We start from the raw sequence: 17,851 nt of genomic DNA, 5'->3' as shown, positions 1-17,851 counted from the left end.
GTGGCCCCCCTTTGGGAGGCCCAAAGACACCTGTCTCCTCCCAGGCCAGCCATAGCCACTCCTCCTTCCAGCCACCACAGAAACTGTGATACACTTGACTTGGGCCCTGGCTGAGGGATCTTCACGTTCTTTATTGACAGCCTGGGAGAGGGCAGTGGGGTATCCTCCCCTCTCATCCTCCTCATTGAAAGCAGTCAGGCCCTGCCCCCTGCCAGTTGTCCCGAGGGAGGCATCGTGTCCTCTGTCTGTCATAGGGCTGGAGGTCCATCAGCTGGGACCAGGTGTGGCTTCCTAGGCCTGGTGACCTCTAGGCTAGCCCGTGCAGTGTCCTCTGAGTCCAGGGCTGGACGGCCCTTGTGACTCCCAAGATGGTGGGGGCACAGGGAGAGAGAGCTTGCTGTTCTGCTCCTGTTGCATGGGGGCTTCTCATGGGTCCTGGCATCAAGGCAGCCCTTCACAAGTCAAGTGGCCACATCCCCAAGGAGTTGGCTCAGCCCCTCACAGTTCCTCTCGGACCCGAGGCGGCTTCCCAGCCTTGTCCTGGATCCGCTGGAGCCTACGGCTGGGGGGTTCTGGGGCAGGGTCTCTGCTGGGCATTTCTTCCTCCTCCTCTGGCTCCTGCAGCAGCTCTTTGGCTTCTGTCCACTCCTGGGGAGTGAGAGGAGAGTCTGACCCAGTCCCCTGCATCTACCCTGCCCCAAGGACCCTCCCTGGGTCATCTCAGCCCCTGCCCCTCATCCGTCAGCCGGCCCACCCTTCCCACACCAGGAGAGACATCCCTTCCTCCTCCTGCTCCTCCTTACCTGCTCCCTGTGCTCAGGCGCCCACGTGTGCCACAGTGCTAGGGCACAGCGCCGTCCCCGAGTCACGGCCCATACACCATGGGGATTCTCCCCACCGGAACTGAAGGCCACGAGGCGTCCGCAGCGAGGACGCACCTGAGCCTAGTGGGGCAGGGGGCAGGTTCGGCTCCAGGGGTAGGCACTCTCAGAGAACCTGGCCCTGACGCCCTGGAGCAGGACAGGAGAGGGGGCCCAGGAAGGTCAGCTCTCTTGCCCATCACTTCCCACTCCTTAATCCAGGGACTATCTTGGGGCAAATGAGAAATCGGCTTCAACTTGGGGAGCACAAATGCCAGACTTCGGCTAGCGGAGTTGGAGCCAAAGGGAGAAGGGGGCCTCCATCGAGGGCCACCTGTCGGTTCCCTCCCCCGGGTGCCCTGACTTTTCCTGCCCAACCCTTTGAACCAGGTGTGAAGCAATCTGAGCGTATGAGTGCAGTACCAGACTCTGAGTACTGGGGATGAGCATCTTGGGGACATTTTTCCACCCCAGCGAGGGTTTGGATTATAGGTCGCTGGTGGAGGTAAGTGGAGAAGGAGGTAATTGAGTAAGAAGAGCAATAGACGATGCAAAATCACTGCCGCTCTCCTACCCAATTCTAGCCCCTAGTTTCTACTGGAACAGGGACTCGGGGTCCTGTGCTTCACCGACCTTCCTTTAGGACATGAGGCAACACTGAAGGCAGGGTCTGGAGGGGCCACTCCGAGATCTCCTGAGGAGGTGTCATCAGCCTCCACTAGGAGAGCCCCTGAACCCAGACAGGTGATGGAGAGGGCTGGGGATGCCAGGAAAGGAAAGGGTTAAGGCGGCTCCAGCCATTTCCCTGCATTTGCCTCTGGGAACCTTCTGTTTTGACTCCTGAGCCCACAGCTGAGCTCCCTGTCACACCCCACAGCCCACTTACCTTGACGGTGAGGGCGTTGGGCTCTGTGAAGAACAGGTCCCCACCCTGGAAGTCATCGTTGAGGTAGAGGAGTCCACTGGGGAGGGAGGAAGACAGGACGCAGTGAGATCCCAACCCAGGCGCACCTGCCTGACCCCTGGGGGGGCCACCCACCTGAAGTCTCGATAGGTGTAGGCTGGGGGCTCCCGCCAGCACTCTCCGGTGTCCGGGTCCAGGACGCAGTTGTCGGCATGCACCGGGTGACTCAGGTCCATGCGCTGCGCTTGCTCTCCTAGGAAGCAAAGGGGCCTGGTGAATGCCTCTGTGCTCCCCCACCATCCACACCTACCCTGCAGCTCCAGGGCTCACAGCTGGGCAGAGAGGCCAGGCCCCCACCTAGGCAGAGGAGTCGGGGTCTTTCTGAAGACTGAAACCCACACATTTGGGGGTGCTGAGGGTGTGCAGTGCCCAGCAGAGGCCCAGGGTTGGGAAGGAGCAGCTGGGGTCCCTGGCAGTTACCTTCTATGGCACTCCGGCACACCAGGTGGGTGAAGGAAAGATGCAGGGGCCGATCCGGAGAGAAGTAGGCCTGCGTCAGGGTCCGCACACGCTCACTCACTTCCAGAAGCAGCTTAGCACCCTGCCTGCCCACAGCTCCAGCCCGGGCCAGCTGCAGGCAGCGAAAGGAAGGGCGGGAAAGGAGGGAGGCAATGGAAAGGTGGGCCCAGCCCCAGCCTACTTCCACAGCTCTCCACCCATGCATGCGTTTGGAGTCTCAGCAGGCAGCTCCATCCATCAGCCCAAACCGATCCTTCCATTGGCTCCATGACAACAACCCAGGCCCCAAGGTCTCAGAACACCCCCTTCCTCAGCCCTGGGTGGTGGACTCCAGTATGCAGTCCTGGGAGAGCCCCTCCACAGGAGAAGCCCAGGCACTGGTGCCCAGCCTCCTGCATACCCTCTTCTCCAGTTCTGGGCATCAGACCGGGGCGTGGGTGCCTCCTCTCACCTGCGCAGCCTTGAGCACCGTGAGCCCCTCGAAGCGTTCATGGGGGGTATGAGGGGAACGGCGGCCTCGATAGCCAGACCTGGCTCCAGCCTCAGCTGCATCCTAAATAGAGGGGGAGTTAACTATAGAGTCACTCTCCCCCGGCCCCAGGCTATCACCCATCTACCTCACTGCCCACGGGGCTGCAAGACCTTCCCTCCAACCCTCCCACTCCCTGGAAGAGGCCAGAAGCTCCCAGAGTCCCCTGGTGGCTCCTCTTCCTGAGCTGCTGTCCTTTCCCAGAGAAGGACTGTCTTCATGTCTGTATTGTCACTCTCTGGCAAAGACCTGGAATCCCACTCGCTGGGGGAACTGTGCACAGAACTCTAGAGAGCCTCCTACAGTGGGGAAGGGGCCTCTGAGAGGGTAAGGACACCTGAGGAGGGGGTGCCAGAGGGGCTTGATCATTCATCCCTGAGGAGCAAGAAGAGAGGAGTCTCTGGAAAGAGGACCCTGCGGGAAGTTCGACAGTCAGCCCAGGTTCCGGCTGATTCGAGGCGGGGGGACAGCATCTGCCGAGGCATCTCTCTCTCCTCTCCCCACTCTCCCCGCACTTGGAGAACCTGAGAACCCCTGATGCTGAGTCCCAAGTACCCAGCTGCCTCCATGACTCTCATCACCTGGGACCTCCCGGTATTTGGACGTCCCCTTCCTGACACCTATTCTTCTGCCTGCTTTTTGAAATTCAGTTCAAGTACCACTACCTGGTTACCCCATATATAAACCTCATCTCTGAGAGACCACCTAGTCATCCAAGCCGTCTAACCTATTCTTGTATCCATTCACTCAACAAATGTATACTGAGCACCCACTAAGTGCCAGGCACTGTTCTAGGCATTGGGGACACAACTGTGAATATGACATGAAGAGGTCCCTCCTCTCATGGGGTTTCTATTTTGAGATAATAAAGAAATAAATAAATAAGCCAACCAACCAGATCAATTCAGATGGTGATAGTGTTATGAAGAAAATTAAAACAAGGTTACAACCTTGAGAGTGCCCAGGCAGGGGTCAGGGGTCAGCTAATTGACAAGGTGACATCTAAATCGAAACCCAATGATATGAAGGAGCCCTTGAATATCTGAAAGGAAAATGTACCGGGCAGCAGAAACAGCAAGTGCAAAGGTCCTGAGACCAGAATGAGTTTAGCATGATCAAGGAACAGAGAGAAGGGCCACTACTTAGGAGTTATCCTTGACTCCTTTCTTTCATCGTCTTCCACATAGATTTACTCCTCAATTTCTCTATCTTCAGTTTTCTAAATATTTATCTTCTGTCCGCTCTCTGCAGTCCCTTGAAATGAGGACCGAACCTAACGCACTCTTGTATCACCCCAGGAAGTCCCCCCTTCACTTTCCTCTCTGGTCGCATTCTGCACATTGCCACTAGAGGCATCTACCGGTTCTACAGGAGGAGACCCCAGACCCTGCACCTGGAGGTTCTGTGGGAAAAGGGACATCATCCCTCGTTCAATAAGCTGTCCACCATCTACAAATAAAGTCCAGCCTCCTTGGTAGAGTACATAAGGCCCTTCACCATCTCTCCTGTGCCACCGCCTCTGGGTAACATACAACCTGATGATGCTCGCGACACTGATACTGAGCACTTTCTATGTTCTTCTAAAAGTTTACCATGTACTAACTCATTTAATCCTCATAACCACCCTACAACAAACTGTATTCAGCCCCATTTTATAGATGAGGAAACTAGGCTTAGAGGCATTAAAATACAGTGCCCGGGGTCACACAGCTAATCATCGCTGGGCTGGCCCATGCTCTTAACTCCTGTGCCCTCCCACAGTTCCCACAATACCCCTTGTTCGCCCTCAAGCCTGACTCTCCTCCGCTTCTCTGCCTGGTTAACTCATCCTTAAGACAGCTCTCAGGCTGCCCCTCCGGGAAGCCTTCTATGACTTTGTGTTTCAGTGCTTCTACTGGGATGCGTCCATCCTTCTTTAATCAAACTTACCGCCTGCTCTAGTTATGTGTCCCCGTGTCTGATTCCTTCTCTATACAAGGAGCTCCCGAATGCGGGTCTGTGTTCATCTCCCTCTCCCTGGAACCCAGCAGTTTTGAGTACACAGCAGGTACTCAGTGAGTGTGTGGTGAAGGAACACTAGCCTAGAATGAGGATTGAAGCTTCATAAAATGGCAGACTCGACCTGGTGAATATGGGTCATTCAACCCAAGCTAGGAGGGGATGCAGTGGAGGAGAAAAGAAGCCTGTGTACCACCCACTGAGCCATCGGCCAAGCCAATTACAAAACTCTTGGCTAACCGAGGAATCCTCACCTGCATACTCACCCTTTCTTATGCCTCTCTGGTTTTTGTTTTGTTCTTCCCGTCAATTTCTACCAAAATTCCTTTGTAAAGAATGTCTACCCCATGTCAGCTAAGTGGAGAGGAAAAGGAATTTGTCCGCAGCAGTGAGGCGACAGCAGCACACACAGTCCCAGCTGGAGACTCAGAGCAGACAGACAGGGGGCAGGCACAGTGCCTGAGGGTCCCTGCCTACTTGATGCGTCCACCACTCGCCGGTCCTCTCACCTTGGCCAGCTGCAGCAGCAGCCCGCACTCAGCCGGGGTGAGCAGCCCGTCCAACACCGCTCGATCCGACCCGTTCAGCTGTCTGGCATCCTGGGTCAGGGTTACTCCCTCCAGGAGGAGGACATCTGCAGGGGAAGGGACCAGGCAGAGGGCGGTGAGGGTCCCCTAAGGGCCCAGCAGTAGCTGGCAGCCCCCAGACCCTCCAGGCTCCTGACTCCTGCTCTCCCAGGAACTTACCCTTCCAGTGAGTCAAGGGCTTCTGCTGTGGAGGCTCCTGGTCCCAAGGCCTCTTCTCTTGATCCTCTCTCAGGGGTGAGAGACACGCTCAGTGGACGCCCAGGCCAGTCCAGACCCAGCCTCCCAGGAGCCCTTCCCTCACCTTCCTGCTCAGGCAGGCTCCTCCCACCACGGGGCATCTCCTACCTGAGCTTTTCTCTGAGAGCCTCAGGGATGAAAGCTGCCGGGGTCCAGGGGTCCTGGGACAGCCGGGGAAAGTGCCATCACCCACCTAGTCCAGCCCTGAACCCCTGATGTCAGACTCAGAACTACCACATTAAGGTCCTCCTGCTTCCAGAGGGGAAGGTGGGGGTGGGAAAAGCCCTGGACTCATGGTCAGGAGCCCTGGGCACTGGGCCAAACTCTGTAATAGTAATAATAATAATAACCATAACAACAACAACAAAACCAAAAACATCTTACGCAGCGCTATTTGCCAGGGGGTATTCTAAGAGCTTTATCCACAGAAGTGGAATTTATCATCTAAAGTTCACAGTGGTCTATGAAACAGATAGTATGAATGTGTCCAGTTTGCACTCAAGGATTCTGAGACACAGAGAGGTAAAGTAACATGCCCAAGATCACACAGCTAGTAAGTGACAGTGCTGGGATTTAAATTAGCTTCAGAGTCCACGGTTCTCAAACAGGGAGATTTTGCCCGCAGGGCACATCAGGCCATGTCTGGATACATTTGTGATGGTTGTGACTCAGGGTGTGCTACTGACATCCCCTGGGTAGAGACCGGGGAAGCTGCCCACCACCCTAAAAAGCCTAGGACAGCTCCCTCTTCTCCCCAGCAGAGAACTCTCAGGTCCCAAATGTCAGCAGTGCCCAGAAGGTCGGAAAGCCTGCTCCATGAATAACCTCTGCCCTTTAGTTCCTCTCATAACTACAACAAAGAGAAAAGGAAAAAAGCAGCGGCAACAGAGCTTTCTGTGCTTTGTAGCAAATGATACAGCTTCAACAGCCCTCTGAGATGGGTGTGATTGTTTCCATTTTACAGGTAAGGAAATTGAGGCTGAGGCACGTGGAGGTCCAGAGCTTGTTTGTGGCAGAAGAGAGACCAACACTTAGGCCTGCAGGACCCCACAGCACCCTTAACGACAGGCACTGCCCCGTCCCTGCAGAACTGGGACAACAGACTCCTCTCCCAGCCTCATGGGGTGGTAGAAAAAGGGAAACCCTGTTGCAAACTGAAGTGTCACATAAATATAGGGCACTGCTGTTATCTCCCTCCCAGGGGAGCACTGCGGGGTGGTGTGGAGAGAAGTGGAGTCACTCACAGGGTCCTCGAAGCTGGCGCCCAGGTGCTCCATGGCATAGTAGAGCTGTTTCTTCTCCCCCAGGGATCGAAGGATGAAGCGCTGGATGTTCTGAGATGGGGTGGACAGCAGGGAGAAGGGACAAGACAGAAGGAAGTTAAGTGGGGCAGGGAAGTCAAGGCGGGAGGGAGCAGGGCGGCCCTAGGTTCTGGGACAGCCTCACTGTTCCTTAAACCGGCACCGTGCCTCTCCATTCAGCTTCCCTCCCTCAAACAGCTTCCCTCCCTCAAGCAGCTTCAGGGCGACTGGGCTCAAACTGGGGGAGGGGAGAGAGAGAGAGAGAGAGTGTGTGTGTGTGTGTGCACAAGGTCGGGGCAGGCAGGGCTGAGGTTCAAGGGAGAGGGATGGGCTGGCACTTGGACTCAGAAGTCGAGTCTCAAGTGGAGACACATCAGATGCTGGACTTGGGGTTGCCTCTGGTGACCAGAATTGGGGGCCAGGGCTGGGTCACTTCTCAGGTATATTTGTTTGACTCAGGGCTACCACAGGGTCAGTGTGGGGGAGGCGGTCACCTCTCTTGGCCGAAGGCCTGGTCTCGGCTCTCCCAGCTGGGCCTGGTACTGGTTCAGAGCCTTCTTGGCAGCCTCATCCTCCGGGTAGAAGAGCAGGACACTCAGGACATTTTCCACAGCCTGGGACAGATTCCCCACTGGAGACAGAGTGATAGGGTGGGGTGGGCACAGAGACCAAGAATGGCGGCAGTCTCTGGGCAGGGGCAGAGGCAGAACCGGAGAAGGTGGTCTCCCAGGGCCGGCCAACTCCAAAGCCCCCATCCCACCGGACAGACACGCTCCTCCACCACGGCCTCTCTCATAGCTTACGAAACATCCCTGAGCTGTATGGGCAGAGTTCAAAGGGGAAGAAGAGAGGTGAGAATAAAGGAAGGTGAGAAGCAGCGGGGCAGAAGGAGCCCTAGGACCCGTCTCCTGAGCCTTCCACAACGGTGCCAAAGGACAGCAAACTAGAGTCCTCCCGAAGTGATGGTCCCCATGGAGCCCTGACCAACTAGAGATCCAGAGACATATGGGAGGGGTGGAGAGATGGGGCTCAGGATACCACAGGAGACAAACCTTCACCTTCCCTGTCTGCAGCCCCAGTCACCCCCAGGGTTCCCCCTTCCCAATCTGACCTTGAGCATATGCCTCGTGCAGCCGCCTCAGCTGGCTGGGAAGGAAGTCGGGCACAGGGAAGCTGCGACCAGGACGTGTGGCTGTGTCCCCCACACAGCGCTGCCGGCACTGCAGGACCTGAATCCAGTGCCCTGTGGAGGACACATGAGCCATTGAGCTTGTGCATGTTCCCCCTCCGCACCGAGAGCCCCGCACTCCCACCTGCCTACCTGCAATGGCCTCATAGAGGCCCCCCTGGCTCCCAGCCCCTTCTTCCTCCTCTTCCTGCCTCTGCTGCTCCTCAGGCCCCTCACAGCCAGCCCGGCAGCTCTCCATCTGGGCCAGGCTCTCCTGCAGGGCCTCCTCGAGCTTGGGCAGTGCCAGTCCTGCCTCCTGGCGCCCCAGAAGCTCCAGGCCAGTGTCATAGGCTGCCTGTTGGGGAAGGAAGTGGTCAGGTACCTGAGATCCTGGGGGAGGGGGTGCCAAACAAGACTGGGAGGTAGAATGAAGGGGAGGGGTGTTGGTCTCATTTGGGGCATGGATGTCACATCCCACTTCATCTTGGGGAAGACAGGGGTGGGCCTCAGAATCAGAATGTTAGAACATGGGACTTTATAGTGATCCTCAGGAAGGAAACCAAGTCCCAGAGGGGGACTCCCCATTTAGGGTCACTGAAGACAGTACCCAGATCTCCTGAGGCCTAAGCTGCACAGGGCCACAGTCCAGTGAGGCCTGTATATCCAGCCAGTCAAAGTGGGACAGGGCTTGTGCTGAGGGTCTCACCCAGTGCGGGGGCGTCTCCAGGTCCCGGAAGCTCTGGGGCCGAACCCCGGACATGCGTCTGTACTTAGCCATGTCCTCCCGCATCTGCAGGTGTGTGGGGTTTGCTACAAAGAAGGTATGTGCTGCGGCCGCTGCCAGGTCCAACTTCTTCAGCTGAGATGCCAGGGAAGGAGGAGGGAGTCAGTGCCCTGAGGTGTGTGAGACCAGCCTTCCCACTGCAGACACACACCTGGGACTGCCCCTGAGCCTTCTGGAAAACTTGTCAGAACTGCCCATCTTCCAACCTCCAGACCCCCTAGAAACCAGTAAGTTGGGCCTCTAGGGAGTCTGGTAGCTAAGAAAGGGGGCTGTGAACACTTTGGAGTGGCTGCATATGGGCAGAGGGCCCTCAGATTGGAGACAAGATGAAAATGATGGCTAACTGAAGTGGGGAAGTGGGGGGACCTGAGCGCCAGGAAAACCCGCAGGTCTCTAGGACCCTGAGCTGAGGTGTGTGTGACCAGCGCCCCCCCCCTCCCCAGCCACGTAGGCAAGCAGCTACGGTACTAATAGCTGTGCCGTGTCCCCTGCCCCCGCCCCCAGACACCCGGCCACGCGGGCCCTCAGCCTTGCCTCTCTCCTCTTACTTTCCCAAAGCTCCCTCCTGCCCCAAGTAAAGGCTCGCACTCACCCCTCACTCCCATACCTCCTCTCCGGCGGGTTTTGCCCCCAGCCGCTCCGCTTCATTCCTAAGTAGAGGCGGCGCTCACCCCCACGTCGGTCTCAGACCCGCAAAAATTTCAGGGCTCTTCCCTCCATCATCAATCTACTTCCACCTTGCCCCCAATTCCAACTTTGCTCCCCCCTCCCTTAGGCTGTCCCTCTGCGACCTCAGTGGGTACTTGACGTGTTTTTACGGGACCTACCCGAAGGAGAGGTCCGCTGACCGCCTCCCACAGCCCCACCCCGGGTCCTGGGCGCTAGCATTCCGCCCTCTCCTGGTGAGCTCGAAGTAGGGTGCAACATGGGTCGGGCATGACCCAAGAAACTGCCGGCGCCGCTCCCGCACCTGGTAGTAGGCCCTCTGCAGGTAGTTGTAGGGCTCGCGGCGGCGGAAGGCGTCCCGGATGGCGCTGCCCACGCGGAGCCGCGCCGCGCCCCCGGGGCCCAACCTCTGCGCCCCGCACTGGGTCAGGCACTCGGCGCGGCGGAGCGCGGCCCGGAGGAGCAGCCGCTCCCAGGCCCCCTGCGCCGGTCCGGGCCCAGAGTCTGGCCCCGGGGCGTCAAGGAGCACGACGGGGAGCGCGGCCCCCGGCTCGGCAGCACAGCGCGCCCCGCAGTCCCGGCGCGCGCGGCCCAGCGCCGCCTGGCTCCGCAGTGCCTCCCGCAGCAGAGCCACGGCCGGCGCCCAAGCCCCGGCCGCGTAGGCGCGCAGCCCGTCGGCGTAGAGCAAGTCCGGGGCCTGGGGGGGCGCCCCCGGGGACAGCGAGGTCAGGCCGGGGGGCTCGGGGGATCCAGGGGGTGGCAGCAGCAGCAGTAGCAGCAGCAACCGGAGGAGCCGGAGCATGGTGCGAGAGCCGCCGGCCGGCTGCCGAAGGGAAATGCGGGATCAGAGGGGGAGAGAGAGGAAAGGGAGGAGGGAGAGGGAGGGGAAAGGAAGGAGAGATGGAGAGGAGGGAGGAGAGGAAGAGAGCAGGAATGAGCGGGGCCAAAGAGGGCAGATGGGGCAGAGACCCAATACTGGCAGAGGCCAACATGAGAGCGGCAGAAGTCAGAGGAAGCCTGGCAGGAAGTGGAGAGAGCGGGGGTTTAAGACAAGTGGGTAGTGTGGGATGAGAAACAGACCGTGGAGCGATCGAGGAGGGCGAAGGGCCGAACGGGAGCCGCCTGTGCTTTGGAAGACAGCCTAAGGAGCCTCTTAGAACCCTTGACTCCAGCCCTGAGGCCCACGCTGGGGAGTACGACTGTGGCTGTGTTCTCCTCCACTCTTGGGTCCAGGAAAGGGAGTGTGAATTCCTCTCACACTCAATCACCCACACACACTTTTGGAAAAAGAGCTTTAGAATGCAGCACGGAGGAAGGTAAACTCCAGGCCTGGCACACCATGTCAGGCCCAAACCCTTTCCTGCCTGGAAAGTAGGCCCCTAGATGGGTTTAGGCAGGGAGGAGAGTTGGGGCACGGGGCACAGAGTCACACTCTAAAACCACCTCCGCAAATCTGAACAAAGATCCTTCACACCCCAAAGGAGAAAACTCAAGTGTCTCCCCTCCCCCCGCAGCACGAGATGCTCTTGTAAGCCTGTCTCTGTGTATGTCTGCATGTCTTTCTCTGTGTGATTTCTGTGCTTCTGTCTACTGCCCCTGCTTTATTTCATCCTCTGTGAGCCACTCCATCCCCAAGCCTCTGACCACACCCTTTGCCACCCTAGTACACTGGACACAGAGGTTTCCATAGTAACACTTCAGACTTTAATACATTTGCTAGGGATGATGGAAGGTGAGTAGGGCATCTGGTCACTTGATGGGAGACAGCAGGGCCTCCAGGGCCCAAGGTCCAGCGCCCATCTCCCTGGAGTCTGGAGGCAGCTGCCCTAGGCTCAGGGCCAGAACAAGGCATTACTCACCCAGGCCCCTTCATCTGAGTCCAGCAGGCCCACCTGGGCTCACAGGGTCAGCTGGGGAAAGATAGGGTTACCTGGGCCCCAGGACCCTCCCCAAGCTCTTGCATTACCCTCACCTCCTGTCAGGGAGCAGCGTCTCCCTGAACTCAGCCCCAGTGGAAGTCCCAGGGCTCTGCTATCAGGGGATCCAAGGGAGAGTCGGCGGGGTGAGAGGCCCAGTGGCCTGAGCCGGCGAGGAGAGGGCCCTGGCGAGGCAGTTGGAGAAGGCAGAGGTGTCTCATCGATGAAGGTGGTGATCTCCTCCCGGAAGAAGCCAGGACCCCGTGGGGGTCCCCCACCTGACCCCAGAACCCCACCCTCCAGGAATTGGCGAAGGCTTGCCAGCCCCCCACCTTCAGCCTCCTCTTCGTCCTCCTCATCCTCCAACCTTTGTCTTCCTCCCAGGTACTCAGGAGGGCCCCCCAGGGCCCGGCTCTGGGCTGGGAGGACCCGGATGTCATCAGAGGACGACCACTTGTGCAGGAAGGAGCCTGGTGCCCGAGGAGTAGTGAAGATGTTGGTCTCATCGTGGGACAGGCGGCGGGACAGAGGGACCTGGGGAGAGGAATAAGTAGACCCAGAGGTGCTACAGGGACAAAGGGATGAAGGCAGGCAGGAACAAAAGCGGGTACTCTGCAAGACGGCTCCACCCCCTTAATGTTTTCCAAAACATCCTCTGATGGGCAACTGTGGTTCTGAGAGGTCTGAAAGGGACCTCCTCTTGCCATGCCTTTCACCTGCCCTTCTATGCCCTGAAGGCCAGGGCTCCGGAATGGGGCATCGGGATGGAGAACAGAAACTGGAGAAAAGTAGTGAGGGGATACCCAGAAGAGGAGGTGCATTCCCTGGACCCGTACCTGTAAGTAGTGGACCCTCTCCAGAGGGGGAAAGAGCATGTGCCTTCCAGGCAGCAGCTTCACCTGGGTGGGGTCCCTGCCCCCTGGTCCTGTGGCCCCATTAGCATCAAAGCGAACTTTGCACACCCGGCCATCTGCATAGTCATCACAGCCCCCATCTAGGAGAGAGAAGGGGCAGAGTGGTTACAGACAGGGAATACCCACCCCCTCCTCGCCCCCTTTAAAAAGCTCCTGCCCCCCAGAGAACCCTGTTCCCACTAGTCTGTCAACTCCAAAGGGAAAGCGAGAGTGGCTAGCGTCTGTTGTGTTCACTGCTGAATCCCTAGTGCTTGACACATATAAACATATTTATCGAAACAGTTACTTCCCCCCAAGAGCTGACCCAGTATTTGGGGGACTCTCAGGAAGCTTAGCCTCCCCTTAGTTCCACAACCTTCTTTATGGTTGTGTTAGGACTCTGGACTGTTTCTCAGGCACTCTGCCCCACGGAGGCAGAGCTGGGTAGTGTGGGCTTCCAGAGGGGAACCGATGCCCCGTGGAGGGAGCCCTCGGTGCAGAAAGAAGCAGTGGGTGTGTATCAGGGTGCTCGATTAGAGAAAGGGGAGCCTGCAGTCAGCCAGGGGCGGCGCAGGTTCTGTCCAGCAGGGGGCACTCCAGGGCAGCCCGTCCCGCACAGAGGAGGGCTGGGAGGAAAGGGAGCCTGAGGCCCAGGAAAGCGAAAGCCCAGTCCCTCCTCTGACCGTCGTCGCCATCCTCCTCCGACATGATAGCCACGCACTGCTCCCACACCGTGCGCACGTCAGCGCGGTAGCGCTCGCAGGACCAGATGAAGGAGGGCAGCAGCAGCGTCTGTGCCATGGAGCACCACAGCACAGCCAGCACCATCCACGGGGGAGCCGAGTCCGACTTAAGGGAGAAGAAGCTCACCACCTGGCGGGAGGATGGGGAATGGTGCCGAGTCAGGGCCCAGGGCTGAGGGGGCCCACCTGACCCCAGATCTGATACCCTAGTGCAGCTGGTGGGCAAGAAGTCAGGAAGCTATGGCCGGGATCACACAGGATCATGACAGAGGCAAAACTGGAGATGGAGACGGGATGAACAGGGGAAGGGACTGACTCAGAGGAAGGTCAGGGGAGAGTACTGGAGACAAAGCCTTGGGGTTCGGAGGGAGAGGAGCACAGGTGGTACAGTAAACTTCTAGAACAGAAATTCACGAATAAGGATTAGATGGGGAGGCAAAAAGCTGGGGTGGCAGGGTGAGCTCTGTGGGGTGCTCACAAGAGTGCTCAGAGAGCCTGTGGTATCTAGAGGGAGTTGGGGAATGGAGAGTGGAGCTCAGTAGCTGGATGATAGGTCTGGAGGCGGAATAGTGGAGCCGCAGGATAGATGATGGAGCTGGAGGATAGGTAGTGGAACTGAAGGATGGATGATGGAGTTGAGTAGTGGGAACTGGAAAACAACGGAGCTGAGGATAAGGGGAACTAGAATATGGATGATGGAAATGGGGGCTCACAAATGGAGTGGGGATGGGTAGAAGAGAGGAAGATGGATAATGGAGCTACTGTATGACTGATGGAGTTGGAGGTCAGATGATCATGCTAGGGCCTGGATATTGGGGAGAGGAGATGGAGGGACCCCGATCTCACCAAGATGGGCACCCCCGTGAGTGAGTCATAGAGAAAGACGATGGCGCTGACCAAGTTGGTGACCTGCAGGGATGTCTTGGCCGACTCGGAGCCATCCAGCGAGGACCGCCGCTTCCCTCGGGCATCCTCCACCACAATGGCTGGCACCTCAAAGGCTGGCCGGGTGCCCAAACCCCCTGGCCCACCACCCTTGGCCCCGCCTACACCCCCCGCTCTCCGAGCCTGCCGAGCCCTCCGGGGCCGGGCCCACAGTGTCTGGTAGAAGGTGATGGCCACACAGACCAGCCCCATGACGATGCCCCCAAGTAGCAAGAGGCTGAAGCAGACGCCAAAACCGAGGCCAATCTTGGAGACTATGAACTGGCAGCCTCGGGCGTAGTAGCGCTCGCCATTGTTGTGCCAGCCAATGGAAGGCAGTGTGGAGAGGATGAAGCTGACCATCCAGATGCCCATGACAGCATGCAGCGCCTGCTTCTTGGCGTTGCTGAGGCGGTAGTTGACGGGCCAACGCACCATCCACATGCGATGGTAAGAGAGGGAGGCGACTGTGAAGCAGGTGGCCAGGGCCAGTGTGTAGTAGGTGGACACAAAGACCTTGCAAATGCTTTCATTCCAGTCATAGTCGGAGGAAGCCTGGCGCCGCAGCTGCACCACAGCGAAGGTGGTGAGGGGCACAGCCGCCATGAGTATGTGTGTGCCTGCCAGGAAGCAGAGCAGCAACTCCAGCGGCTTGTGCTTCTGCTGCTTGGCCGAGATGCTGAGGATGATCCAGGCATTGGCCAGCAGTGCCAGGAGCCCACAGGCCAGCCAGGACAGCGCATTGGAGCGCAGGGAGGCCTCCTCTGCCCCCGCCCCGCCCCGAGCCATCCTATCCTCGGCCCCCCACCCCCCTTGAACTCCTGGGGGTGGGGGCTAGGTCTCACCCAGGAGCCCCACTCACACACAGCCCCATGATGCCCACAGTCCTTGCCCCGTGGTGAGGCAGGCCGCCCCTAGGCCTACTCTGGTGCTCAGCATTGCATGACTGACCCAGCTAAGGTCAGGTGTGGAGGGCGGGGGAGGAGACTGAGGGTCAGCAGAGGCAGTCCTCAGCTTCCATGTTGGGCGGGGCCCTTCCTGAAGTCTCCCTGTAGTAGATGGGGGAGGAAAGCTGACTGCTTTCCCAACTAGGAGGCTGGCCGGGGAGCTCTAGTCCCCATGGGGACTTGCAGGTCTCTTCTTCTTCTGGTTCTTGACCAGTCAGGGATCTTCTGGATGCCCCCAGGGGTGTAGGGGTGAGGCTCAGCCACTTGGACAAACTGCAAGGGAGAGATGAGATGTGGGAGGGAGAGGGCAGAGGTGGGGCCTAGGCTGATCTCCAACTGGTTTCTTGCGCCCCCCCCCCCCACCTTGAAACTAAAGATATGACTGATTACTAGTGGTCATGGGATCTTTTGGAACATTCTCCTGCCTTAAATCACATGGCCACTCAACCACACAGATAAGAGTCCTGCTTTCCAGACCTCCAGGAAAGGTCTTCTGACCTCCTGGCACTCAACCTTTTTCTGGCCCTTTCCCCTCTCTGGCACTCCCAGCTTCCTTCTTCTTATATTCCTTGCTCAGTACGACTCAACTCCTATCTTCATGTCTCTGAATCCTCTTCAGAGCTACTGATGGCAGACGCAGGACTTGTTTCTTCTTGAGGGTTCATGGTCAACTGGGCTATGGTATCACAGCCCCTCCCCAACCTTCCAGGCTCTGGGCCCAGTGGTCTTCGGGCTCAGCCCCATTTCCCCAAGCCTGCGTGATTGCCCTCCAGCTCACCAGGATCTGGGAAGATGGGAGAAGGAGGCTGGGACCGAGGGGGGGCTAGGGAACCCGAAGGCGGGGAAGCCGCTGACATCAGAAGCATCCAGAAATGGAAAGAGGGGGAACTAGGGGAAGGAGGAGAGTTTGAGCAGAAGAAAAAGGAAGAGGGGCAAAGTGATAGTATCTGAAAATAGCAGGAAAGTGTGGAGACCCCACAGGAGGCTCTGGAGGGAGGAGGGTTCGGACACAGGTAGGGAGCCAGGAATAGGGAGGCCAAGAAGAAAAGCCCAGCATTCAGTAAGGTGCTGACTCCCACTGGCAGACCTCAATTCTTCCCTCCCCTGCCCCAGCCTCAGTTTCCCCCTGATGGGAGGAAGGATAGTCCTGAATTTCCTGACGCTAAGCTTCAGTGAGCCCTGGGGAGGGGGCTAAGAGAAATCAGTGAAGCCCTGAACAGAGTCAGGCTGAGAAGATGGGCATAAAGGCTTTGGTATAAACGGGGGTAAAAGGGGGGCACAGCAGTGGGAAGGCCTATCTCCTGTGCTAGGACCTCAGACCCCTGCCCTCCCCAAGAGGTCCTAGTCCACCCCCACCTTTGTTTTCCCTCCGGAGCCCAGTACACCTAGTTGCCATGGCAATGGCCAGCCAGAGGGAGGTGGAGGGAATTGGTCAGAAGCCGGCCCCACCACCCTCCCCTACAGCCTTGGACCCCTTCCCACCCACCCCAACCCAGGCCCAGTGGGTGGGCTCAGAAAGAAAGAAATGGGGAGTCAGAGAGGGAGGGAGGCAGGGAGGATGTGAAGGACAGAGAAGGAGGTGAAGGACAGAGAAAGATCAGAGGAAGGTGGGAGGGGGATCTAGGGGACTCCATGGTGGACAGGGGTCCCTCACCCTTTAGGGTGAAGGGGTAAGGTCAGGCGGCTCCTCCCTCCTGCCACCCACCGCGTTCTCCAGGGCAGAAACAGCAGGTGGCTGGGGAGGAGGGGCTGGCCAGAGGGGAGATGAGGCAGCTGCGGGGGAAGAGGGGAGGAGACCACGGGGGACAGGGCAGGGGTCGTCCTACCTCTGGCTGCGCCTGGCACTGCCATGGAGACCGCACTCCCGACGCGGCTGGCCCGGGCTCCCGCCGCCTGCCGGCTCCAGCTCGCCCGCCCTCCTCCCTCCCTCTCTTCCTCCCTCCCTCCTCCCTCCGGGCCTCCCTCCTCCCCCTTGGTCCCAGGCTCTCGGCTCAGCCCCGAGGCTCACTCCGTCTCTGCCCCCTAGGTCTCTCCAAGGCTCTCTCTCCCGGAGACTCCCTGCCCGTGGGCCGGGGGCGGGGGACTGAAGGACAGGTTTGCGGGGGGGGGGGGGGGGGGGATGAGTGTAGGGCGGGGAACTGGACGGTGGTGGTGACTTGGAGGGGGAGGGGCAAGGAAGGCACCGAGAGGGAGGGGGGCGAGGAGGCTGGCGAGGAACTGGCTTCATTGGTGAAACGGTTCGTGTCCTGCCCCCACCCCACTCTGCTTTTCAACACGAACACAGGCTCTAAGAGGCAGCTGGTGTTGTTCAGGGACTGAGGAGCTGGCTGTTCCAGGAGGAGGAAGAGTGTGTCACCGTGTGTCACCGTGTGTATCCTAGTGAGGGCTGTGCCTGGGGTGTAGCTCAGAGGGGCATGTGCTGGAGGCTATGGGAAGCCAGGGGCCCTTGTGATGAAGCTGGGGCTGCTTAGGGGGTGGGGGCTACACAGGTCTAAGAGGATGCAGGCACACACACAAACACGCATCCCATTTCCACCTCCTGGAACACAAACTCACACTTATATTAGGGGTACACACAGCTCGCAGGCACTACACACATACACAGGTGTAGCACACATACTCACATACCCTCAGGCTGTCTACCTCGCACGTGTGATTACAGTGTCTTAGCCTCACGCGCACGTGTACACACACACACACACACACACACACACACACAGAGGGTCCTTTGGGGTGGGTAGGTGGTAATCAGCCTCCAGAGAATTTTTCCCCCCTGGGGAAACTTCGTCTCCTTCCTGGGGCAAGTGTGGTAACCCCTCTTCTGGGTCTCACCCCAAAGATCAGAAGATTCCAGGTCCCCAGAGAAGAGACCACC

General features: G+C 58.5%; 2 protein-coding genes and 1 long non-coding RNA gene across 6 annotated transcripts; 1 reads left to right on the top strand and 2 right to left on the bottom strand.

Annotated features, from left to right (window-relative positions):
• Positions 1–111: 111 nt before the first annotated feature.
• P3H3 (prolyl 3-hydroxylase 3) lies at positions 112–10,572 on the bottom strand. Its single transcript, XM_008513974.2, has 15 exons — positions 9,858–10,572; positions 8,810–8,962; positions 8,257–8,458; positions 8,047–8,178; positions 7,430–7,566; positions 6,879–6,968; positions 5,743–5,795; positions 5,557–5,624; positions 5,320–5,444; positions 2,735–2,836; positions 2,245–2,395; positions 1,900–2,017; positions 1,747–1,822; positions 804–944; positions 112–648 (listed from the first exon to the last, which is right to left on the bottom strand). Exons 1-15 carry the CDS (start codon positions 10,353–10,355, stop codon positions 499–501), a joined length of 2,196 nt encoding a protein of 731 aa, XP_008512196.1. The 5' UTR covers positions 10,356–10,572; the 3' UTR covers positions 112–498.
• Positions 10,573–11,234: 662 nt separating this feature from the next.
• Positions 11,235–14,818, bottom strand: GPR162 (G protein-coupled receptor 162). 2 transcript variants are annotated; one of them, XM_008513978.2, is made up of 5 exons: positions 13,952–14,818; positions 13,046–13,235; positions 12,306–12,463; positions 11,802–12,003; positions 11,235–11,654 (listed from the first exon to the last, which is right to left on the bottom strand). In XM_008513978.2, the coding sequence occupies exons 1-5, from the start codon at positions 14,816–14,818 to the stop codon at positions 11,452–11,454; spliced, it is 1,620 nt and encodes a 539-aa protein (XP_008512200.1). In that variant the 3' UTR covers positions 11,235–11,451. The 2 variants fall into 2 exon arrangements, with proteins under 2 accessions (XP_008512200.1, XP_008512199.1); XM_008513977.2 differs by having other exon boundaries at positions 11,235–12,003.
• LOC139083511 (uncharacterized) lies at positions 11,854–15,363 on the top strand. Of its 3 annotated transcripts, none has more exons than XR_011540296.1 (4): positions 11,854–12,056; positions 12,207–12,307; positions 14,021–14,479; positions 14,568–15,363. It is a non-coding gene; the product is annotated as an uncharacterized lncRNA (long non-coding RNA). The 3 variants fall into 3 exon arrangements; XR_011540295.1 differs by having other exon boundaries at positions 11,902–12,031; XR_011540294.1 differs by having other exon boundaries at positions 11,958–12,076.
• Positions 15,364–17,851: the final 2,488 nt, after the last annotated feature.

The sequence above is a fragment of the Equus przewalskii genome, chromosome 5 (assembly GCF_037783145.1).
Source record: "Equus przewalskii isolate Varuska chromosome 5, EquPr2, whole genome shotgun sequence".
NCBI lineage: Eukaryota > Metazoa > Chordata > Mammalia > Perissodactyla > Equidae > Equus > Equus przewalskii.
Note: the sequence above shows the minus strand (reverse complement) of the source record. Positions and strands in the feature narration are given on the sequence as shown.